The 26,158-nt window shown below is 41.4% G+C and overlaps 1 protein-coding gene across 4 annotated transcripts in view; it reads right to left on the bottom strand.

Moving 5' to 3' along the window:
- Window positions 1–727: 727 nt before the first annotated feature.
- emsy (EMSY transcriptional repressor, BRCA2 interacting) overlaps window positions 728–26,158 on the bottom strand; it is a 28,570-nt gene continuing 3,139 nt past the window's right edge. For 2 of the 4 annotated variants that reach the window (XM_036595297.1, XM_036595298.1), the window contains exons 4-21: window positions 24,496–24,595; window positions 23,392–23,466; window positions 23,057–23,232; window positions 21,066–21,221; window positions 18,830–19,089; window positions 18,499–18,733; window positions 15,511–15,747; window positions 13,727–13,876; window positions 13,023–13,196; window positions 12,796–12,932; window positions 11,395–11,571; window positions 11,092–11,293; window positions 10,078–10,242; window positions 9,835–9,990; window positions 8,714–8,841; window positions 7,197–7,715; window positions 4,486–4,842; window positions 728–1,552 (exon numbers count right to left, since the gene is read on the bottom strand). In XM_036595297.1, the coding sequence (XP_036451190.1) occupies window positions 1,355–1,552; window positions 4,486–4,842; window positions 7,197–7,715; window positions 8,714–8,841; window positions 9,835–9,990; window positions 10,078–10,242; window positions 11,092–11,293; window positions 11,395–11,571; window positions 12,796–12,932; window positions 13,023–13,196; window positions 13,727–13,876; window positions 15,511–15,747; window positions 18,499–18,733; window positions 18,830–19,089; window positions 21,066–21,221; window positions 23,057–23,232; window positions 23,392–23,466; window positions 24,496–24,595 (3,602 nt within the window). In that variant the 3' untranslated portion in view covers window positions 728–1,354. The remainder of the gene's footprint in view (window positions 1,553–4,485; window positions 4,843–7,196; window positions 7,716–8,713; window positions 8,842–9,834; window positions 9,991–10,077; window positions 10,243–11,091; window positions 11,294–11,394; window positions 11,572–12,795; window positions 12,933–13,022; window positions 13,197–13,726; window positions 13,877–15,510; window positions 15,748–18,498; window positions 18,734–18,829; window positions 19,090–21,065; window positions 21,222–23,056; window positions 23,233–23,391; window positions 23,467–24,495; window positions 24,596–26,158) is intronic. The other 2 variants (XM_036595300.1, XM_036595299.1) reach the window with 2 other exon arrangements.

Here is a 26,158-nt window from a genome sequence, read left to right as displayed (position 1 = left end):
CATCACTGCTGGAATATTCACAGGACGCTGGCCACGGCAGCTTTAGCTTGCTAATTAGCTTTTTTTTGCAAAGTTTCTCAGACTTCTCTGAACAGAGTGAAACAGTGGGCAACGCATAATTTTGTTAAAGCTGTGTGAAGTCTTGGACTGACCAGTTTACCAGTTTACAACAAAAGGGAAGAGGGGTGTGTGTGTGTGCTCCACTTACACTCCTACCTCGTCAGTCCACCTTGTAGATGTAGAGTCAGAGACGATAGCTCATCTGCTGCTGCACTGTTTGTGTTGGTCATCCTCTAGTCCTTCATCAGTGGTCACATGATGCTGCCCACAGGACGCTGTTGGCTGGATATTTTTGTTTGGTGGACTATTCTCAGTCCAGCAGTGACACTGAGGTGTTTAAAAACTCCAGCAGCACTGCTGTGTCTGATCCACTCAGACCAGCGCAACACACACTAACACACCACCACCACGTCAGTGTTACTGCAGTGCTGAGAATGATCCACCACCCAAATAGTACCTGCTCTGTGAGGGTCCAAGGGGGTCCTGACCACTGAAGAACAGGGTCAAAGGGGGCTAACAAAGTATGCAGAGAAACAGATGGACTACAGTCTGTAACTGTAGAACTACAAAGTGCACCTATATAGTAAGTGGAGCTGATAAAATGGACAGTGAGTGTAGAAAAAAGGAAGTGGTCATAATGTTATGCCTGATCGGTGTGTGTGTGTGTGTGTGTGTGTGTGTGTGTGTGTGTGTGTGTGTGTGTGTGTTATTATACACACAACTGACCGAATCGGAAAAAACGGTCAGTTGTTGTATACTGGAACATTATTCACAAGGCATACTTTGTACAAATATACTGTTTGCCTACAAGAGCATGATTTACTTAATTAGAAAGAAAACACGGTTCCCTGGGGCTTTAAAAATGAAACCTAACCGGATCGGAACCAAAATCCTGCGCTCTTCCTCCACAGTTATCGTCCCCAGAATCCAATTAGCACGCTCTCGCCTTGAGACAATGCAGGATGTTAAGTAAACACATCCAAAAAGTCCTCATCGTTTTGCTTACAATTTCACAAATAGTAGCTTCAGTTCAGCGAACTGTCCTATGAAAAAACACAATCAGCTGAAATGTGTTGAGAAGAGAACAGTCTTGCTGTTCAAGCCAACTGTAAGATACTTATTTCTTCTTTTTCATCCAGAGTTTGGGGTCCACACACTATGTGCTCCTTTAGACTGATTACTTCAGTTCTCCTTAGGACAACAGCGTGATCTGAGCACAGGCTGCTGTGCTGCTCCTTCTCAGCAGTGTTCATGGTCAGTCTGATAGGGAGCAGTTCTGAATGTGCCCTCCCGCTCACTGTGACTGGTCAGCGCAGGCCTCCATAGGGCTGGCTGCAGCCCCCTCGTCGTTGCTGCTGTCCACTTCCTGCTCCATGGCGGCCTCCTCATCTAGGCGCTGGCTGGTGTAGTCGGTGATCTCCAGAAAGCCACTGGGCTCCACCACCACATTCGACTGACTCGAGTCCGGCATGATGGAGTACTGGGGGATCACCTGCAAGACAGGTATTATCCATTTATAACCAAACATTCCATTTAATTATTAATTTACTAACGTCACTCTTACTCTTACACACGTCTACTATTACTCTGAACTAGGGCTGCACCGAGACAGATTCTGGCGCTGGCGATGGGGATACCGATACCACAAAGCAATTTCTGACGTTCATGCAAAATCTTTAATGCTGGTATTTCAAAGGTAGTGGTTATATACCAGTTGGAATAGGTCTTAAACTGTTAGTTTCGACGATCAGCTGCATCGGACAGCAGTGAGAAATACGCAGCTGGACCACAGCAACTGACAGCGCGCATGACTGTTATTTACCAAACTCCAGGAAATTTTTATTTAATATCAGGAAAAATTTAAATAGAGTTAGTATCAGTACACACAGTTTCGAGCGATACTTAAGCATCATGTATCGGCATCGGAAGAGAATAAGTAGTACTGATGCATCCCTGCTCTCAGCGTTAACCACAGAAGGTCCAATTCATAAAAGGTTACCAATTCTTACAGTAGAGTTACTAAAGAGCTTCTGTAACACTCAATAAGGCCAGAAACAAACCCTTCACTATGCACAAGTGACACTGCTTTAAGCCTTTGCATACCAATTTCACACATCGTTGCATTTTAAAATGCATCACCTAAAAATCAGGGATGTGAAATTCTGACTAATTTCTTCCCCCCAATTTTTTAATACACATAAAGAGCGGAAGTAAAAAAGAAAAAAGAGAAACAGAACAGAAAAAAAAAAAAAACACAGCAAATCAACTCATTTAACTGTAAATTCATCTCATTTAACCATCTCTTTTAACAATTCTAGTTTAAAAGTATTACCTTTTTTTGGCTGCAATACTAGAAACAATTAGGGCCTGTTTTTCATTAGAGAGCTCAACCAAATTTTATAGTTGTTTATCGGTAAGAGCTCATGAACGGATATCTGGTAAAGCACGGAGTAGGAAAAAAAAACAATACCAAGAAAAGAAAAAAACTAATTCTGGTGGAAATTATTCCATCACGCAGCGGAATACATTTCAAAACACGAGTTATTATCCAAAAATGAAAATGTCAGATTAGTAACATAACGGAGGCTGCCTTAGATGAGCTAATGACCTGAAACTACAGCCCACTGCTACAACACTAGACGCTGATAGAGACTTGTCATCAGATGCTTTCTCTTCTTCAGTGGACAATGCCAGTCTGTCAGCTCACTGATTCTCGAGCTACTATCAGGCTCAAAAGTTGTGCTTTCTCTGCCTTCTCAGCCACATCCTTAACGATGTGCCCTTGACAACCCATTCATATGAAGGCACTTGCATTTCGTAGTAGCAAAGAATAGCACACTCACAAATACAAGCAACATTTTTACAGCTGTTGGTCTGTATATTGTCTTTGTCTTCCAATGAAGAAACAGAATGAATACCCAAATAGTGACTTTAGTATTCAAACCCAGGCACCACAGGAACGGCTGACCGAGTACTCGAGTACCCAAGCTCATCAGCTTATGTAGCATAAACTGTAGTCCGAGTATTGCAACAAGGGGTGTAACAGCAGGTGTAACAGGTTGAACCTACAACTCCTACAGAAGTACAGCAGCTCACACTCTGCAAATATAGACCTGTTTATTATTGTTCTGGCTATTGGAATAACAGCCACTTCACAGACACTTTGATTGCTACTCTACTGCCCCCTTGAGTAGTGAGGCTTTTAATCTAGGCCTTCCTATGACTGCATTAATGATGGTGGCATGCTAACTGTGGTGATGGGTATAACTGTACATATTTACATTTTTTTGTCCCACAAGAGCACAGTTAAGTGAAGCTCGTTTCAGATGAAGGTCAAGCGAAGGTCCGGAACATCATAATGTCTAACTTGCATTATGATTCAATGCCATATACTGTTTACTGAAGTAGCCTAGTAGGTATATCAACATCTTATACGGTCAACAACTGAATGTCAAATCAAATAAAGTACAATTCAGTCATATTTCAACAACATTTATTGTCAGTTTTCTCTTTTTAGAGCGCACAATGTGAAATAACTTCCCTCTGACTCACTTTCTTGTCCGACTGCTGTTTCTCGCCTCACCCCTCCACTGTGTGTGCGTCACTCGCTCAAGTCTCAGTGCTCATCGTAATGCACAGATCTGATTGGCTGAGTAGCGTCAGGTGTGATATTTACAACGCATGTGATTGGTTTGGGGGTCTCGCGGGCCACTAAAGCTACCATATAGGCTAGAGAAGTTATGCCGATTAAAATAGGACCACCCCGTCGAAATTTAATAATTCTCCTTAGTTTATCAGTTATAGGTCCAGGTCGGCGTAGGACAGCGTCTGGGTCCGGACTCGGGCCGCGGTCCGCCTATTAGTGACCTCTGCGCTCCTGTGTTATCACTGTGGCCCAGTGATGGGCAATCCGGTTCTTTTCAATGAGACAGATCAATTGGCTCAGCTCACAATTAAGAGTCGCCGATTTCTGCTCTCAAACGGCTCTTCATCCTTAGCACTGTCACCACTGAAAAAAAAAAAAAAACTTTTGCCATGTTATCGATCATTTAACTGTCAATAAGATCTTAGTCTTCCTTCTAACGAGCCGGTTTGGAGATAATGAAAAATGTTCCAAGGAGATCCAAGAGGAGAGTCCTGTGATTTTCAGCTATGAGGTCACAAGATCTACCCCATTTACTTTGTCTTAAAAAAAATAAATATTAAAAAAAAAAACAAAAAAAAACAAAACAGAACAAAAAACCTCTCTTCAACGTAAGTCTGCTGCCAGTGTTCTCTCAAAGAGCCGTCTCATTCACAAACCTCACATATATCATCCACATGATGTACTTCCTGTGTCTCCTGCATTAGAACACGTGTATATTTGTGTTGGGTGAGCCTCTGGTCTAAGACTGCTTACACAGAAAACCACACGGGTTTGCCTACCTGTATCACGTCCAGGTCTTTGCTCTTCTGGAGCCGACCGAAGGCACCGTGCGTGTGAGAGTGTGTGTGTTTGGAGCTGCTGATGAGGGGGGAGGCTGACGCCGTTTTGGTAAAGGGGCTGCAGTCGCTGGATGAGTCGACCACCATGGACTCTGCACTCGGGTCAATCTCGGCCTCCATCATTGAAATCTTCAGGATGTCTGACACGGACGGTTTCTCGGCCGCACCCAGGCCTGAGCTTGACTCCGCTTGAAGCTTAGCCGCTGCCTCGCCGCTGCTGGACACGGGTGGACACTGGTGACTTCCGAATGTGATCTTGGTGACCGCAGCGCCCTGCGTGATGATCGGCTGCTGCACCTGAGACACAGAGAGAGAGAGAGAGAGAGAGAGAGAGAGAGAGAGAGAGAGAGAGAGAGAGAGAGAGAGAGAGAGAGAGAGAGAGAGAGAGAGAGAATTTCTTTAGAAACTAAACTTGCTTATCCTCAAAGATGTACTTGCATTTTATTCCACTGCAACTGCATTGAATTAGCTGCTGAGTCCTCAGCCTCATCAGTCTGACAACACTTGATTTTTAAAATTTTTTTTTTGTTCATCAATGTTCTCTCACTACAGTACCCAGCATGGACTATGCAAATACATCAAATAACCACTGGGAATCCCTGTGGTGTCAACCATTCATCAATGTTAGCTTAGTCGCTGATGTAAACGCTAAAAAATAGCATTAGTCTAAGTTTCACCTTAATTAACATCATAAAGAGAAAAATGATTCTATTTTTTTTTTTTTTGCACAAAACGGAGGTTTCACCCTTTTAGCCAAAGAAGCCGAACTGAGTTAAGGCATCAGGGGTTCTCAACCATTTCCACCCCAAGGTCCACCTGTGTATAACCACAAAGCATAGCAGCCCACAGGAAAACTTAAACCAGCTTTTTTTAAATACAACTTTATTTTTCTTTTCTTAGATGCTGACACTGAAAACCCGAAAATCAGGTTCAGAAAAAGAAAGATCAGATTGGCCATTCTGACTGTCAGCAGGTTTGCAAAATTTGCAGGCATGTTAAAAAAACATGAAACATGTTAAAATACCACATAGTTGAAGTGCTGATAAAAAGGCTGAAAAAAAAAAGAAAGAATAGAAACATACAAGGTAGATGAGATCTGGAGCTGCAGTCGATCGCGTTTTCACTAAAAAACTCCTCTGGCTCTTTCAAAAGAGTAAATGTTTGGTCTTGAGATGTCTCTCTAGATTTGAGGGTTTTAGTGATTCATTTGAGATAAATGACACTCCACTCACTGGGCTTTTGGATTAGCGTCGTCACAATCCACAATAATGGTAAATCTTACTTGACACTTGCTTCTTTGTCATCGGTTTATCAGTTTGAGTTTAACCACTCAGGTCGCTGTTGCTCAGCCAAATATATGCTCCACGATTCATGAGTTGAAATCAAACGCATCTTTTCTCTATTATTTTATGGCTCGTCTATTGTTTCTAACAGCAGCTTGTGCTCAGTGTCTAAAGAGTCAGTTGTTAAAACAGTCATTATGCTGATTGTACGGTGCTGATGTGCCTCTAGAAAAGAAGGAAAGCCAGCTCTGTTATAAATTCCCTCATTTGATCACAGAGTGTGTTTCCATCAGCAGTGAACTGAACAGGGTTCGGTTTAAAGCAGACAGAGAGCGGCGGGTTTCATCTAGACCGGTTCAGCTGTTTGCTGCAGAGCCGAATATGGTTGGAGTGGTCACACGTGTCAATTTCGGAGTGAACTAAAGAAAAAGGTGTGATAAGTCTTCACCAAACAAAGCGCCCTGAGAAACTTCTCCATCTCTGACTCGCTGTCTGCATCGTGCACCCGTGGCTGCGTAGTTTCAGACTGATGGCGTTTAACTAGCCACTACTGCAACGTTTTTATTTGAACGTCTCTATTAATATTTCTATATACTTACAGTGACGTTACCGGCCCACTACGGATTACTGCCTCCCTCTGAGCACGGGCCCGCAGACCACTAGAGGGTGGTCCGTGGCCCACAGGTTGAGAAATGCTGATCTAGATAATCCACTTTAGCTTTTAGCTTACTGTCTTTCTCATTTGATGAGCCATTTCTGTTATTTGAGTAATCCACTGTCTTTTCTGTAACAGTGATTTGAACGGTTAGTACAGTTAGACGGCTACAATAAGATATCCAGCTTCCTAGCAGTAACATTAGCTATCTGTCTTCCTGCGTTTGCTATCTAAAAAACCAAAGTTAACCTCAAAAATCTTACTCTCATCAGTTGAAGTTTTTTCAATAGTTCTTTCAAAAGTTCTTCAAAATACATTATTAGAACCTACATCATCATTTCACTTTACAGACTAGTGCTGCTCCGCTGCAGGAAGCGAGTAAGCATGTTAACAACAGATGTAGCCACGATTACACTGTTCATTTTGCCTGGAGTGTTTCTTTAACAGGTTTTGGCTGAGAAATAATCTGTTTAAAAAAAACAAAACAAAACAAAAAAAAAAACAAAGAGTAGAAAAAAAAAACATTATTCTCCAACTGAAAAAACACAGCAAATGTGGTTCCATTTATGAAGAAAGTAAACACCACAGCCTAATGAAGACATCTGCTAGTCAAAGTATGTACTTGTGCCTCATATCACAGACTTGTGTTAAAATGACGCTGGTCAAGACGTCCAGCACCAGATTCTTAGGGAAACTTTTACGTGTGCACTAACCTGGCTGCTACTGCTGGCTGTCTTGTCCAAGCTTACAGGGTGGTGGGCCTGCAACGGCGGTGGCTGGGACAGCTGCGTGTGTGTGTTGGGCCGGTTGTGTGAGCTTGGTGCCTGCTGCAGTTTGGGCAGCTGTGGAGTGTGGGGGGGTTTGGTGGGCAGGGTGTGCAGGGTTGGCTGCGCTGCAGCTCCAGAGGAGGCAGAGGAAGAGGGAGAGGGAGAGACGGAAGGTTTTGCAGCCGCTGCTGGAGCAGGGGGTCGTGGGCTGGCCTGCTCTGGTCTCTTGGAGGCCGGAGCTGCTTCAGCTGGGCCTGGGGCGGCTTTGCTGGGTGTGGGTAGGGCAGCGGGAGGCTTGCTGAGGGCATGAGGTTGGGTGCGGTGCTGCTGCAAGGGGGGAGGTGGGGGCTGGGCTGATCTGTAGAAGAGTCCGGTCTGAGGGTCCAGCGTGTCGCCCTCCAACTCGCCCTCCTCCACTACAGCCTGCTCCTCCAGCGGCCTGGCCTGCACTGGAGATGCAACCGCCTGCAATATTCACACACAAACACACTTAACATCATTTCTCACAGGTACTAAAACCATCACACAAACTGTGTGATTAGTAGGGGCGTAAACTGTGAGCTGTCAGTGATTTGATTCAGGATTTGTTGGTTTTGATATGATTCAAAAATTATTTTTGTGAATTAAGAACAACTTGGTATGATGCACTAAACAGAGACTTGATTCACCAATTCGATTTAACGATTCAAGAATTATTATAATAAATTAAAAGTATTAAGCAGGCTAAATTACTTGAACACAGATTCTAATTTACAATACAAACAAGATGTGTGCGGTAGTTGACTTTTTGCAGCGTGTCCTCCTTCATTTTTCACCATCATCTCTACAATATCATGATATCTAAGTGAAAACAAAGTGACTGGTGGGTGAGTTAAGGCACAAGTACACAAGTTAAACCAAAAACTCTGAACAGCAGCGCTTTTAGCCAACTTTACCTTCTGTGTGTGTCAGCATTATGTGACTACTGGCAAACTGGCTTGTCAAAGTCTCATAAAATTGAATTAAAACCTGAAGAGCTGTTCGTTTGTTTATGATCAGCTAGTGCCTGAGCAGAGGTTTGTGAATCTCTCGTGCTGCATTTCCTCCCTGACTCGTTTTCACAGATAGCTCATGAACGCTGCCTGAGTCACTCACGTGTTGTGCAAGTCTGTTTTTAAGATTACTTAATAACAACATGGTTTGAGGCAAGTGTGTGATGATCTAGGCATGTAGTTTGCACGACGCCAACTGGTGGAGTTTCAAAGAAAACTAACTAGAAAACTAAAGAACTAGAAACCAAAATGACTTGGCTGATTCACTACATTGATTTAGGGCGCAGGGGAGATTGTAGAAATTAGATTTTTTTGCTGCATGACATTGACACAGGAGCAAAATAATTACATAACAGTAAATAATGTGAGTAAATAACCACACGCACACACACACACACATACATACATACATACATAAAGTTATTTCAGTACCTGAGCGCTGTGTGTGGTAGTGCTGGTGGAAGGAGCAGCGCTGGAGCTTTTCACTGTGGAGGAGAGAGCTGATGACTGGCTGCTGGATGCAGACACTTCACTTCCTCCTGCAGTCTTCACTGATTTACCTGAACACACAGACAGTACAGTCTATATCACACACACTGCCATACTTTTTCACCATGCACCGAAAACCAAAACTTAAAATACAGAGCGATTAAAAAAAAGATTCCATATTTTTACAACAGTGAGGCATCTAGGAACCAATCACAATCCAATTGAAAGAGGGGGTCATAGAGTTTCTGACTGTCAGTGGAAGATGGCTCCCTTCAGTCTGGGAGGAGATGAGACCCCTGAGCAGAAAGCGTTCTGCGTTCTCCACTTCAATAAGAGGGAATCCGTCATAACTGCAGTGTGATTTTCATCGGCTGTGAAGCTCCAACAGCTCAGAGCGTTCGTTGTTGGTTCCACAACACTGGATGATCTCCGAAATCACACTGAAAGAGCCGTGAGTGCAGCGACACCCGACATGCTCAGTTGAGTATGGGATGAATTTGACTATGGCGTTGATGTCTGTACAGCTGGAGGAGGTTCATATTGAGCACTTGTAAAATTACATAATAAACTTTATGCTCATTTAAACCATTTACAGTTTACTGCATTGTTCTGTAATGATTTACAAGTGAAATAAATCATTTTGAAATCAGATGAATCTTTTTGAATCACCCTGTATGTTAAAAGTCAGGGTGTTGAACCAAGTCTACATTAAACAGGGACTCCCTCTTTGAGCCAAAGAAACTCACCTAGTGAAAGCTAACTACCAAACGAAAGCTAAAGCACCAAGCTACCTCATCTGTCTTGTCTGCTGGCCATCTGGCCATGCTAACATTCTGTGTGTGTATGAGAATGTCACCTTCTTCAAGGCATAATCACAGCAATCTCATTGAAGAGTGTTAGCAGCAAACAATAAAACCCGAGTCAATTGCATATTTCAGCCTTCTGCAATATCGGTAATGCAAAGGCTGACATGGCAATTATGCTTAAAGCATAGTTAAAGCACAATTATGCTTAAAGCTGGTGTAAAGGTGTAGTTGCATGGCTGCCAGGACAGCGAAGAGTACCTATAGTGCTGCACTCTGCTGGAGTTTCGGGTTCACCTGCAGCCTGGCCTGAGGGCTCGGGTGACTGCCTCCTTTCTGAGGCCATCTGGATGGGCACTGCCATCTGACTCAGATCAATGGTGTGCTGTCTGGGTTTGGCTTCACCCTTCTCCTTTGCTAAGAGACACACAACAACCAAACTACATGTTATTTCTTGCTCTAAATGAGGGACGTTTACAAATGGAGCAGCTTAAGTTAACACACCTGTGGTCTGCTGCAGCTCCAACAGGGCTTTAATGGTGGACGTTGCCGACTGAGCCTCTCCGCTCACATCCTGGTAAATGATAGTGGGACTCGCTTCTACGGCAACCTCCTGCTCAGCCCAATCCTGGCCTCTAGAGGTGATGACGTGCACCACTGGCTGGGCTTCTGGAGAACAGGGACAGAGTGCAGCTTAGAAACACTTCACACCAACAGAGCATCACTAACCATCACCCCCCTCAGCCCCGCCCGCTGAAGGAGGATAACACACGGAGGAATTTCAAAAGCATTTGGATATTTATATTAGAGACTTCTTTCTTATTACGCACAAATAACAGAAGTAGCAACTGGAAATTAGGTATATGAGGCTATGCTTAGTTAGACAGTCATATCTGTTTTTATTAGGGATGAATATGTGTGTCATGTACATATTTGCCCTTACAAATGTATTAAAACAGATAAAATGTAGTATTTTATGCACAGTAGCCCATCATCATCTAAACATTGTGCTCTTTCAGAGTACAATAAAACATACATCAAATTCTGGTATTTTAAAAGCAAATATCTGTACAATCCTAATTTTTATCCAATTTGGTTGCAGCTGAATGTGTGTAACTACAGGTTTCAACCAGCAGGAATCAAAGAAGCTGTAACAAGTAACAACTCTGCCTTCTACACTGTAGATTGGGGTTCAGTCCCTGCCTGCGTAAACACCCTACACTATACCAATAAGAGTCCTTGGGCAAGACTCATAACACTACCTTCGCCTATCTGTGTAAAATGATCAAACTGTAAGTCGCTCTGAATAAGACTGCCAAATACTGTAAATGTAAATTTAATGTAAAATTTATATTATTGGATTTTTAAAAATTAAATACATTATTAGTAACTGTGTCAAATATATATATATATATATATATATATATATATACACACACACACACACACACACACACATTTCTTCTGGAGAGCTCTTAAGATATTAACAACTTTTTTGAAAGCAGTGAAGCCTCTCACCGTGTGTACTGTCTGAGGACGCAGGGCTGCTTTCCATGTAAGAAGGAGAGTCATCCTTCAGCGCCCCCTCCTGACTGGAGCCTGGTACTGCACCTGCCTCAGCCCCACGGGACACCTGCTGCAGTGTCTCGGTGACCAGCTGCCTCGTCTGCTCGCTCACCACGGCCGTCTGGAACGCCATGGGCTTCGGCTTTATCAACACCTGCACAGCAAGGGATTCGAGTCACTCATCTGCTGGAAGGCAGAATTTTGGGACATTTTTTATCTCTATTAACAGGCTAAATGAATATGTCTGTAGCAGACCTGGGTCTTGCCCTGCTGGCCGTAGACGATCTTGGTGGGGATGATTTTAGTAGTGCTGGTCGGTTGCACTGCTGAGCCCAGACTCTTCGGCTGCGTTACTATCATCTTCGTGATCGGCCGAGATGCCGTGATGATTGCAGGCTTTGCTCCTGGCACTGCCTGCAGAGCTTTCTCCCCCTAACACACACCCAGATCAACACACACAGATCAACACTGGATCTTTGCTCCAACTATCGATTATCTCCCCACTTATCAGCCGTTTATTATAAAGGCACCAACTAACAGGCAGTGTGAAGCATGCATGTGCTTCCTCTGAGGCATCAGCAACCTCATCTGTTCCAACTGCTGCTCACACAACATAGCAGGGCAGCTACAAGGATGTTGAAGCTAAAGGACAGTGCTGACTGCCCAGTTCGGTAAGCGTGTGTTCAGTCTATAAAACGTGTTAAGCAACAGTGGCTACGGTTGTGAGAAACACAACAAATCTCTACCACAATGAAAAGGAGCATTTTATGGAAACTGCATCATGTTACTTAGATATTTATTCATTTAAAACATATTTAATTAATTTTACATATAGAAAACCCTGTTGGGGGAATGCCCTGGATGGTGGTGCCTTTCCCTGTGGTTTTCTGATATTATTTTTACTGCTCTAAGTGTAATTATACACTTACCTACGTTTGTGTTCTTGTTTACAGAAGTCACAGGGTCACTTTTGCTCTAAGTGTCCTTTTATTATTATTTTTCTTTTTTCTACATTCTACATAAAACGTGGTCATGTTATGCTATGTTATGTGGTAATATGTTAAAAATAGTAAATAAAAATAAAAAGTAATAAAATATATATATATATATATATATATATATATATATATATATATATATATATATATATATATATATATATATATATATATATATATATATATTGCTGTTGTCGGAAAAAAGCCTCGTATCTGTACAGGAGAAGCAAAAAAAACCTACTTTACTTTTAATGTAGGTGAATGGAACCAGACATTTTGGGACATTTCTTTTGGTCCATTCATCATGAAATTTACATACTATGAAAAGGGTAACAAGTATTTTCAAATTATGTAAAAAAAACTGAAAAGCGTCAAAGGTTTTCTTCTGACAGCAGCGATATATATCCATGCCATACAGCCCTAGACTCATCCTTCTGACCAAGAGAGCAGGGCCAATTATGCTCCCTTGGCTTCTGAACCATGATCTTCAGGACTCCCAGCAATAGGACCCAACCCTCTTAGCCAGTTTTACCACTTAGAAGCTCACATGCATATTACTTGAGTCAAATCAATGCCTTGACAGGACCAGCCGCTTCAAACAAAACACAAATCACTTCTGAGAAGAAATATAGTTTACAGGTTATTAATATGATCTTACCCCAGCATTTAACAGCGTGGTGACCACGTTCTTCCCAGGCAAGCCCTGAATGGTGGTGCCTTTCCCTGTGGTTTTCTGAACCACGATGACATTGGGTTTGGAGGTCATGGGAATGGTGGTGATCTTTGTGGTGGTGCCTGTCGTTCAGAAGTGCAGAAATCATAAGACACAGGAGTTTACACAGATCAGCTACTAAAGTTAAAGAACTTCTCCTAAAATCATCTTACCAGACACTATGTTGGTGCTGATGATCTTTCCCCCCAGTGTGGCCAAAGACTTGGGGACCACTGTAATGATGCTGCCACTGGTGGTCTTGACGTAGGTGGCCCCGGCTGGTGATGTGGCCATTCGGGCTCCGATAGTGGGGCTGACTGAGGGCCGGGTGTACGTGGCCTGTGTCCCTGTATACACAGAACACACACTGGGTCTCTACCGACTCTGAGACACATTTCATTTCTTTTTTTATTTTTGCACTTATCAGACTGGAATCGACTATGTTTAGAATTACATTTATAAATAGAGACCGTAAAAAGAAAGTAAATTAAAAAGCAGTTAACAAAAAAACAAAGAAAACATAAATAAAGGAATTACTGAGTCAATAGCTGGGTTTCCATCAATCTTTTTATCTTTTATGTGTATTTAAAGACTTGATTTCAAACAGAATCGCCAAACATTCAAAATTTGGCATGCTTAGATACACGGATAAAAAATGGATACATTTTTGCCTATAAAAATGAAACACATTGTGATGCAAACACAACTGCCAGATAAATACTGCAACTGAAAATTAAAAAAAGGCGTATGACTGATCAGGTGACGGAAATTAAAACCAACCATTATCTTATTAAATAAACAAAACATAATTCTGATTAGTTCCAACAGTGTTTAAGCTAAGACTAAAGTAAGACCAAAACTAACTGGTAAAACTAACCTGTAGGGGTAGAGACCAGCTTTGTAGTCATGATGGCTCCATTACTGCTGACCACCATGATTGGAGCAGAGCTGCTGCTGGGCATGGCTGCACTGGAGGGCTTCGGTAAGATCTTACTGGGCTGCATCTGCTGTGTGATGATCTTCACACCTACACACACACACACACACACACACACACACACACACACACACACACACACACACACACATTTAAATGAAATAACCATGACAACATATGGCAAACAAATGAGACGAGATTCAGATTAACACTTAATTAATCCTTAAAGTCATTTGTATTAATTTAATGCTGCACTTTGTAAGCTTTTTTTGTAAAAATGTTAAGTAGCAGCATTATGGAGAAAGAGGGAAGGAAAAAAATGCTGCTGTTGTGAGTCACTCTGTAAAGCCTGAAATGATTATTTAGGCCCAATCCCATTTCTTCTTTTTACCTCTACCCCTTGTTTTTGAGTGCCACCCGGACCGTCTTCAGTGATACCAGAGAACGGAAAAGTTCAGCTCCTCACTGCTGGGCTTTAGTTACATTTAGGGCATCATATGCTTTCAAAGAGGGGGGCAATTATTTATTATCACCCTCCCCTAATTTTTCAGTGATATGAACCTTAAGTCAGATATTCACCAGCTTCTTGTTTGAATTTTCCCGTTCCACTTTAAATGGTGCAGCAGTTACATTCTGGCGCTTCAGGCGTCAGAACTGCTGGACTATTTAAGGTGGAACGAAAAAGTTAGCTAGCTAGTTAGCTCAGCATATTATTTCCGCTTTTTTATGCTTGTTATGAAGAAAACTACCATAATACACTGAAACGACTCTAAACTAAGATAATACAGAGGTTATCGTAATTTTTAACTGAGAAAATTCTCACATTTGTGGGTTTCTTTGGTTTCTCACGCAGCCATTTTGCCGGTTTTTCTTTTTTCCTCATAACACTGTTTGGAGTCTCTGAAAAACCTCTGTTTGGAGGGCCATGTAGCCCCAACACTTCGCCCTACCCTGCATCTCAACTAAAATTGGGACACTCTACTCCTAGACGTGAACGCGCAAAACAGGGGCTAAGGGCTAGGTGGTAGGGGCAAGGGGTGAAATGGGACTGGGCCTTAGTCAGAGGTGTCACGTTGGATTTTGCAGGTGTTTTTTCGGACCACATCATACCGCTTTACGTATTAACATCTCACACACACTGGCTCAAAAAGTTGTCTCAATATTTAGGTCTCAAATTCAACATCAACAAAATATGTTGAAAATAGTACATAATTTACTTATATCCTTAGAAGACAAGTCCTACAACAAGTTTTGACTGAGTTCTCTTGGTATACTCTCATCACGCTAACAATTAACAGATTTTTCCATTCGCAAATGGTTTGAAACATGACTGATGTTACACAATGTTGTTCCTCACATTGATTGCAATTACACATTTCCACCAGAGAGGTCTCCAAACCCCCTAAACATACATATTGCAACTTTAACAAGATCAAGCTACGATAGAGGTCTTGTCATTTGGGTCATACATTGCTGTAGATTATCCAAGTACTTGTGTCGACCTGCAAAAACCGTAATGAGTATCTACTAGTTGAATGAAAGTTGGCTGTCTGGACAGGGATTAAGCCTAGTCCTGGACTACACAACGTTCTGAATGGAGGGTCTACATTTAAAGGACTATCCTTAACCCCTGTCCGGTAATACCAACCCTATATGTAAATGTGATGGAAATTCAGGAATCAGCCCTGGTTCCTGATCTACCTGCAGAAAAACTGGGTTCTGACCTGATTCCTGTTTGATCTGAATGGTGGGTTTGGAACCCGAGGGTGTGCTGACGCTCTGAGTAGAGGAGGAGATGGGCGATCCCTGCAGCCCTTTGGGTGACTGGGACTGCTGAGGCTGCTGCTGTTGTTGCTGCTGCTGCTGTTTGGGGAACTGGAGAATCTGAGAGGGAGAGCCCACCAGAGCCTTGGGAGAGGGCAGTCTTGCTGTGGCCACCTTCACTGCTGCAGAGGAACCAGCTGAGTAAAATTAAATTAGATTATCTTACCTTAGATTAGATTAACCTTATTCTCTACCACAGTGAAAATCTAACTTCTAGCTTCTCCCTATGTGCACACAGAGTAGCCTACAAACAACACAAATGCACACTGAAAACATACAAAACAAGCAGTAGTGCACTTTAGCAATTCAGCAGCTGCACAGGGATGGTTGAGGAAGAAATATTTAATTATTTAACACATTTAAAATTCTACTACTGGTGTCTCTTACAGTAAGAAACTTGTTTACTCTAGGACAGGGGTTCTCAACCTTTTTCACCCTAAGACCCACCTGTTTATAACTATAAAGCATAGCGGCCCACAGAAAAACTAACATCAACTTTTTTTTTTAAATAGTTTTCTTTTTTTCCCCCTTAATTGCTCACACTGATAACCTGTGAATTAGCACCTGAAGAAGATCAGATCGTCCATTTCACTTCAATCACAGAAACCAAAATGTTAAAAAACATAACATGTTAAAAACAGGTTTGCAGAGATGTCAAAAAGGGTGAAAAAGAAAAAAAAAGGTCGATGTAGATGTGGACTGTGATTTGGAGCTGCAGTCCATCGCGATTTCCCTGAAAATACTTGTGTCTTTCCCACAGGAGAAATTGTTTAGTCTGGAGTCTCATTAGTTTTGAGGGTTTTAGCGCCTCGTTTGAAATAAACCTCACTCCACTCACGCTTTTGGATCAGCGTCTCTACAATCAACAATAATAATAAGGCTTACTTGATCTCTGCTTCTTTGTCATTAGTTTATCAAGTTGAGTTTAACTACTCAGGTCGCTGATGGTCGGAAATAAAACATATCTTTGCTATTATTTTATGGCTCGTCTGTTGTTTTTATGAGCTGCAGGTCAAACTGCATTAACGACATTAGAGCAATAAGTCAGACGTTAAAACAGGCAGATTATACAGTATACAGCGCTGATGTGCTGGTAGAAGAGGAGGAAAGCTGGCTCCACTGATGAATTTCCCTCGTTTCATCATAAAACGCGTCCCACCAGCAGTGAACTGAACAGGATTTGGTCAAGCAGACCGTGACACGTCAAACGGAGCGAACTAAAGAGTTTGATATTCATCTCTGGCTAAGACGGCTGCATTGTCTCAAACTGATGATGTCTAATTAGCCTGAGACTGTGATATTTTTGTGTATACGTCTCTACCGGCCCACTACGAACTACTGCCCTTTTCCAATAATGGAGTTATAACTACAATTCTACCTTATAATTAAAAGAAAGCCTAAAGCTCCTCTTCCTCCCGATGTAAGATGCATAAATTTACCATTATTACTTTCAGTGAACCTACCAGTGAAGATGTTTTCACATCCTACCACCTCCTTATCACCTCCCTGTTTCTCTCTCCTATTTCTCAGCCCAACCTTTGTTCATCAAAGCCTTCTACAGTTTGTCAGTGTTCAGGTAAATTCTGCTTTTCCAACTCTGATTACTCGATTACTCACCAACATAATTTGCAAATTAGTCATTGCTAACAACAGGCACACTGACAGAATAAACAATTCAATATTTTTGCTTCAAAAATGACTAATCTTTGAAATGAACCATTTATAATTAAAGCACAGATTACTCACAATTTTCTATATAATTCAATCTGAGAAGTAAATATAGTTATTCAGAGTGCTCTGATGAGAAGTGGTTCACTGTAGAGAAATTATCGACTCCGATTTATTTACAGTGTTGGTAAGAGGAACTAGGGGTCAGGATGTCTATGACGCAAATGCTGCATTTTATTTGCTATTGAAACCCACCAGTGAAACTCCATGTGTTCTGAGTCGTTATATGAAATTTTGGTAACGGTAAAATAGTGGAAAATATGATTCTTTAGGAATATTTTGGCTTATTACACATATATTTCCCTGCCTTCAATGGATTAAAAAACATGTTCTAGGCATTAAAATCACTGGATGTCTGGTTCCTATCACCACCACTGTGAACAACTCTGACTCTGCAGGTTTCTCTAGAATGGAGCATTTCACATCAAACCATTCTGAACTGGCGGAATTCCCCTTTAACCCCTTGTGTGGTGTTGGGGTCTGTGGGACCCATTTTCAATGTTTACCAAAAATAAAAAAAAGATGCAATTTTTTATTATTTCAGCCCCAGATTTCTTGGCCTTTGCTCATTTTCTGTGAAGATCATATGAAATAACACATTTTCAGTGTCTTCACTCTGTTCACCCCCCACACATTTATATTACACATGTGGTGTTGGGTGAACCTGCGGGGAATAAAAGTGTGGAGGTGCTGTGTCCTTCACTCTGTTCTCCTCCTACATGGCCTGCAGTGTGTCTGTGTGTGTATGTGTTTGTATATGTGTGTGTGTGAGGGTAGACAACATGGACAGGCTGCTGACTGGCTACAGCTGCTAAAAGAGAACCCTACGCTGGACACTTGTGATATTTTAAACATCTGGTATTTTTACATAAATTGTTACGGCTGATTAATTAAAAAAAAACAATCATATGGTGGGTCCACCAGACCACTGAGTAACATACACATCAACACCACACAAGGGTGAAGCTAAGCATCTAAAATTAAGCTATCAAGTACTCAAACATTCTACTCCTCTATTTTTGGCTAGATTTGTATTTGGATTCATTAAATTTTTTTCCCCTCCGATATCCATCCAGCATTTTCTGCTAATATTGGCTCAACATTAACATTATTTGAGATCTCGAATGCTTACACAAACATTTGCATATTTGTTAACTTACTTTGTGCCATGGTGGACATGACCACTGCCGGGGTGGAGGACACCACAGTTGTCACGGCAACAGGACTGGGCCCTGGGGCATTGCTGGTGTTTGCTGATATCACCATGGTCTGCTTCTGATTGGTTGACGTCAACATGGAGCTGGAGACCAGCTTAGACATGGCTGCGTAGTTATGTGACTTAGAGAGGATGTTGGGCACAAAATTGGAGCTCGGAGACGTAGTTACGATAATTACCTGAAGAAAAGAAAAGAAAGAAAACCAGTTGAGCTCAAACAGAGCAAGGCTCCTGTCATAAAGAGAAAGAGAAGGAGGGCAAGTAAGCTTCCTGACCTTCTGTGTGGTGGTGTTTGTGGTCTGCGTGGTGGGCTTGGTGAAGGTGATCTTCACTGGGGACATGTGGGGGGGCAAAGAGTTGGCGATGCTCTGCATCAGATTACTCATTTTGGGGCTGCTGCTGACAGGCACGGTGATGGTCTTTGAGATGGGCGGGGCCACTTTAGGCACCTCCTTCAACAGCACAGGGGAGGAGCCAGAGGAGTTAGTGCGGCGACGTTTACGAGGCTTTTCATCCTCATCAGAGCAACTCACACCTGAGAAAAAGACAATATTTATTACAAAAGAAATCGTTTGAGTAGTCCTAACCGTTCCCCAACCGACATACACACTACCATTCAAAAGTTGCTGGGAAGCAGAAAGTATGAGGTAGTGTATAAAACTGTTAAATTTCAAAATTTTCCAATTTATATAGTCCATATCTGCAAACTAAGCTGCAAAAATAACCTGTTTTTAGTTCACTGCTTTTGTGATGTCAAACCATCACTTTTACATACATCTCCCTATCGAGCACACAGCAGTTACCACAATCCTGTATTGGCACAATACAGGACAACCAATCACAACAGAGATCATATATAATACCAGCCTGTTTAATTCTAAGGCATAAAAAAGGTAGAAAATGGTCATTTATACAACAGTTAGTTCTGGCCATGCAAGCTGATTGGTTGAGAGGCGTTCTAACTGTGCTGTTATTTTGCCACAACAGCACAATTTTTTCACAAACACTGTATCACTTTGCTGAGACGCCGCTGCTAAACAACGACTTTGACAGCTGTAGGAGACGCTCAAGCCATTTGAACATTTTTTACTTCTTACTTTGCCCCAAACAGAAAATGGATACTTTTAAGATCACATTTGACCAACAGCCGATTTGGTCAGACTCTGAAGATGAGGCTACGCTAATTTCCCAAACTGTCATCACCACTGAGCAGCTTTTCAGTCGGCAGCTGTGACAGAAGGACAGCTAAACAACCTGGAATCAGCCAGAAATGAACCCAACACCATTCGCCAAACTAAATGGGCTGTAAGATGTTTTACAGTCTGGCTGGAACAAAACAACATTAATACTGATCTGGCAAAAACTGACAAAACTGAGCTAAACTTGATATTGCGGCAGTTTTATGGCTCTGAATTGGTCTGACTCAAAAGACGAGTCTACAGGCTTGGCCAATGGTACTGTGTTTATTTCTGGCTGATTCCAAGTTGTTTAGGTTCTTGTGTCACAGCTGCCGACTGAAAAGCTGCTCAGTGGTGATGACAGTTTTGTAATTTAGTGTAAGGAGCTGGAGAATAAACTGCTGGCTGTGCAAAAAGCTGCTTGTTAAGGAACTATAATTTGGTGAAGGAACTGCGAACATTAAAACATATTAAACGCCGCGTTCACAGCCCAGTTTATTAATTTATTACTTTATTTATTTAACTGTTGTATAAAAGCAATAGAACACTTGAGGTCGTGTGTTATCGCGAATAACATCACAGCTGTGATGATCTACGGCGACCAAATCACAGCCGTGATTTTATTTTGCGATAACACACTCCCTCTCATGTTCTATCGCTTAAGTAAAAATGAATTATGACTGTTTTGTTATGTACAACCACACATCAGCAGTGGAGTTCAAAGAAAAATGCATACAAAAATGAAGGGTGCTGTTATTTCATTCAGTTTGAACTACACTGTGGATTAAATAGTATATACGTATCATAAGGTAATTTAAGGTTTTTTTTTTTTCAATATTTCACATTTTTAAGGAGTTAGTGACATTTTTAGATATTTATTAAACAATAAACACTACATTGGAAATAATAACAGTAAAAGAAATAATATACTGTATAAATAATACACCGTTAGTTTTAGTATATATAGAATCATTACTCCAGACACACCTAACAAACAAGCAGAGAAACTCTCTTCAAAACACAGAGTCTAATCTTTTGTTTGTTATTTTCTGACCTCTAATAAATGGAAAAAGTCAGAAGTGCAGACTCAAAGCTGTTGATACAGAATCTAAAATAATTTTAAGTGTAATTCATTACATTATTAATTACTTAATGATATAATTACAGATAAACAAGCAAATATCGATAGATATATCAAGCAAATCAAACATATAGCAAAATACCATTACCAACTAATAGTTAAAACAACAACTAACTACAGTTTAATGACCAAGCAGTGAACAAATGGTGGGACGAATCATTTCGCAAATACAACAGTCAGTGATTGACTTACTCTTTACATAGACAGTGCTACCACTGGGTAGGACCACCACATTGGAGGCGGGGCTGGCAGGCCGGGGAGATTTGACTGCAGCTGCTGTGCTGCCGCTGGGGGCAGAGGCGCTGGGGGGCGTGGCAGTAGTGCTGGTGTACGAGTAACATACCACCACTGCAAAAGAACAACACTTATAAAACAACATCACCAATGCAAAACTTTCTCAATGCAAAAACAAGGAAGTTTTTGGATTAAAGTTAAGATTAAAAAAAGTCTGAGACAAATCAAAGTATAACTTCATTTTAAAATTTTAGGTTTAAAAATCTGATGCTTTTTAATACCTTTTTAAGACCTCAACATAACAAAAGGAAAATCATTTGAGCCGCACAACAGCACACACAAATTCAAACATGGCATGAATTAAAGTCCATTTTATTGAAGCTGATTAGTTGTACAACATGAATATATGCTTGCAGTTTGCATGACCTTTACATGGCCTTCTCAGTGACTTTGTTATCAGTTTTGCAGTCCTTCATCTTGTCATAACTGGTCAGATTCTGACCACGGGACAGCTGTTGGCTGAGTAGTTTTGGTTTCCTAACTGTTCTGAATTAGTTTAATATATATAAAATGACCTGCTCTTAAGGAATCAACTTATTACTGAACTATGGATGTCCTGATTCAGCCCCCCCTCCCCAACCTCCAATCACATTTGAGTCCTTCAATATTTAGGATCAGCTTAGACTTCATCTAATGCAATCTTAGGTGACTTATGTTAGGCTGCCAATAAAAACTACAGTACAATTACTTGGTTTTGTCACAACAAAGTAATTCTACTTTTTAGTATGGGCATAATGTGTCATACTGGACTGATAAGCTTAGATTTTGGGAACGTGAAATTGAATTGAATTTGAAAAAAAATAAATTGTGCTGGTTGGCACACTATGAAATAATATATTTACAGTTTTTTTTTGTGGAATACTTCTGTGGGAAAAAAAAAACTCCATGAATACACTATGATTTCATATTGCTGTCACAGGTGCACTGAGGCGTACCTACCTCTCAGTGTTGAATGCACTGTTTCTGCTTACGGCGGTTTAAAACAAGGAATGGCCTGGCTATCCCTAAATTAAATACCTCTAATAGTAAGGCCCAATCCCATTTTACCCCTTGCCCCTACCCCTTATCCCTCTGTTTTGCGCATTCACGTCTAGGGTTAGGGTGTCCAAATTTTTTGTTGAGATAGAGGGGTAGGGTGAAGTGTTAGGGCTACATGGCCCTCCAACTGGAGGTTTTTCAGAGACTCCAAACAGAGAGTTATGAGAAAAAAAGGCAAGACGGCTGAACAAGAGACCAAAGAAACCCACAAATGTGAGAATTTTCTCCATTAAAAATTACGATAACCATTATATTATCTTAGTTTAATGTTGTTTCAATGTATTATGGTCATCTTCTTCATAACAAGCATAAAAAATAATAGTTAGCTAATAGTATGCTAATGTCTCGGTAACTGGCTAGCTAACTTTCCCGTTCCACCTTAAACAGTCCAGCAGTATTGAATGAATGTAACTGCTGCACCATTTAAGGTGGAACGGGGAAATTCAAAACAAGAAGCAGGAGAATATCTGACTTCAGCTTCGTATCACCAAAGAATTGGCGGTGGGCAATAATTAATAAATAACTGCCCCCCCCTTGAAAGCATATGATGCCCTAAATGTAACTAAAGCCCAGCAGTGAGGAGCTGAACTTTACCCTCCTCTGCTGTCGCTGAAGACGGGCCAGGTCACCTACAGAGCAGCGCTAGTAGCTGTTAATGAAGCAATGTTCTTTTGAGGTTCCCATTTCGTAGGGCAAGATTTAAACCACTAGCCCTTGTAACTCCATTCCAAGGGGTTAGGGTGACACTCGAAAATAAGGGGTAGGGATAAAAAAAAAAATCTCTTCCACCATCCAGTGTTTTTCTGAGCCAGAATAAAAACTTCCCTCTTTCTCTGTATCTGAGTATTTACCTTCCTTGTTGCCGGTCTCTGCGGGGAGAAGCAGTGAGGCATTCTGATGTGCTGTGGCGTTGGCCACTGCATTGGCTGTTACAGTGAAAGCCGTCTGAGGCACCAGCCTGGGCATCAGAGGGACCAGCCTGCGCCCCTCAATAGACCACTCCGAAGAGCTGTTCGGCCCAGACATACTATTAAAACAAACAAACAAATAAACAAGTTAAAAACAAAACAAGAACAAATAAGTTACTGGAAAGAAACTGACAGAATTTAAACTTTAGCTGCTGAAAAACATGCGGTTAAGGCAAGAAGCGACAATCTGCTTCACTGAAAGGAGTTTGCTGTCTTACTGGTACGCGATGGTAGTGAGACGCTCATCGTTGACTGCTCTGCGCACCTCCGCCCGATGCCGCTCAGTCGAGATGCTGTTGAAAACGAGACACATCAGGAGGTTTTTCACACAGCAGGATTATCAGTTAACTTGATAAGGTATGCCTGAAGTGAGGAATCCAATAGGAATGTACAGAGGTGGGTAGTAATAAGTTACATTTACTCAGATCCATGTACTAAAGTAAAAATGCGATAAGTAACCAGTACAGCTGATACATTTTTACTCCTACTCAAGCTGTTTTTGCGAGGCTACTTTTACTTCTACTCGAGTCATTATTTAAATGAAAGAATAGATCTTTTACTTTTGATTTGTCCAATAGAAACATCTCTCATCTTTATCCTACTGGACCAGGGTGGCTATGGGCTTAAACTGTCAGTCTAACTGAAAAATTCTGGTCGACAATTGAGTGTTAAACTCTGAGTAATGCTCCAGAAATAGTGCTCTGAGAAGCTCCTATCTTCACTTAGGAAGACAGTCGAAGAACATGTAACTTACGACCACTGTCTTTGATCTAGCTGCTTTTAAATGTCTAGTTTCAATGTCAAGCAATCTATTAGATCTATTAGACGCTGTCCTATGGGGACCTGGACCTATAACTGATAAACTATAGAGAATTATTTTAATCGGCATAACTTTTCTAGTCATTACGGTACTGCTTTAGCAGCCGGGAGACTCACAGACCAATTGCATGCGTTGTAAATATCACACGTGACGCTACTCAGCCAATGAGATCTGTGCATTACGATGTGTGACGCACACACAAGGTGAGAAACAGTAGTCGGAGAAGAAAGTGAGTCAGAGGGGAGTTATTTATTGCTCTAAAAAGAGAAAACGCACAATGAATGTTGTTGAGATATTACCGAATTGTACTTTATTTGATTTGACATTCGGTTGTTGACTACTTAAGATGTTGATATACCTACTAGGCTACTTCAGTTTACAGTATATGGCGCTGAGTCATGATGCAAGTTAGACATTATGATGTTCCGGACCTTTGCCTGAGGAAATCTTCTCTAACTAGACCTTACTGAATTTTAATCAGACCCCTGTATTAGATCTTTACCTTAGGACTTTGGTAAGTTCCCCCAGCAGATCTTTCTTATCCTTGGTTAGATCCCCCTGAGCGCGGAGGGCGCTGATCACTCCCGCGTACGCCTCCAGCTCTACACACACAAACATACAAACCAGAATATTTTACACACTCGTAAACGACTGAGACAGCCCTTGTTTTTGTTGTTTTGTCGTTGCCTTTACAGTGACAGCAGTGGAGAAAAGGTCAGACAGAAAAACTAGGTTTGGGTGATTTCAGGATAGCACTGTTGCGATGTCTCAACCAACCATGCGTTTCTGTTTTGAGACAGTGTTCGGAAACTTTGCCATGAGCAGGCTTAACAACGTGAAACCTGATGAGTCAAGACTCGGATTATCATATAAACGATTAGCCAAATATCAGCGTTTGCAAAAAGCACCAAATGCAAAGTTTCAGATGAAAGGACTGCACAAACATCATCTCAAGAGTCAATACAAAGTGGAAAAAGTCTGTTTAAAAGGTGAGTATTTAGCACCACCATGTGGCCAAAATATAAGGACTATATAAAATGTGGACGTACAGGGTCCATACCTTACATTTTGTCCTCATGACTTATGACATCTGTGTAGTTTTATATACCAAAAACAATCTTTGTTACTGTGCTCTTAAGACAGATTTATGTAAATGAACTCTGTTCTGACTGGCTGCCTTGTACTGTGCCAATTTCAAAAAGCAGTCCAAACTTAAAGACCCCTCATAACTTCAAAGTGAACAGGCGGGGCTAAACTGCTACAGGCAGAATAGATGAATATGTGTGAATGCAATGTTTTTTGTAACATCGCAAAAACAATTAATTAAAAACAGTTTGCAGCTTAATTTCCAGTTTAAAAAATAGAAGAAAATTGGTTTCCATGAAATTGGCTTTTTAAAGCTGCAAATTAGGTTTACAGACTTTCTTAATGAGAATGAGCATCACTTCTTTTCCCGGACATAAAAGTAAGCTTGAGTCCTGCTGTGTCAAGTTCTGCAGTGACACTGAATCTAGCACGATGTGGTACTTTAATACAGCAGGGATGAAACTGATCAGTGGAAAAAATGCCTGACTGACAGCAGTAAATCCCACCTCATTACACATCTTGATGTTTGATTCAACTGATATAAATGAATAACTATGACTAGTCTGTATCTGAAACATGCCTGATCTCCTTCAGTGGTAGAACTGATCCCAGCAGCTTGTTATATGCAGGTCATATTGATGCCTGGAAATTGAGAACAACAGACAGATGCTGCTGCTGCTACATAAACTCAAACTATCTAATCAACCATCACTCCACCTGTTTTTCCCCGTTTTGTATCCTAATATTTTATACTAATGTTGTTTGCTACCCAGTGTTGATCAGAGGAGGATGGGTTCCCCTTTTGAGTCTCGGTTCTTCTCAAGGTTTCTTCCTCTGGCTCTTAGAGAGTTTTTCCTTGCCATTGGCGACGCTCATGGGGGCTTGGACCCGGATTTTTCTGTAAAGCTGCTTTGTGACAACACCTGCTGTAAAAAGCGCTCTATAAATAAACTCTGACTTGACTTGACTCTGACAGTTCCACACACTACCGAAACTGCCACAGCCATTATAAAACCCAGTAACATTATATCGGCCGAGCGACAGAACTAGTCCGGGATCCGCTATGCCACTATTTCAGC

The sequence above is a fragment of the Colossoma macropomum genome, unplaced genomic scaffold (genome assembly GCF_904425465.1).
Source record: "Colossoma macropomum unplaced genomic scaffold, Colossoma_macropomum, whole genome shotgun sequence".
Lineage (NCBI taxonomy): Eukaryota > Metazoa > Chordata > Actinopteri > Characiformes > Serrasalmidae > Colossoma > Colossoma macropomum.
Note: the sequence above shows the minus strand (reverse complement) of the source record. Positions and strands in the feature narration are given on the sequence as shown.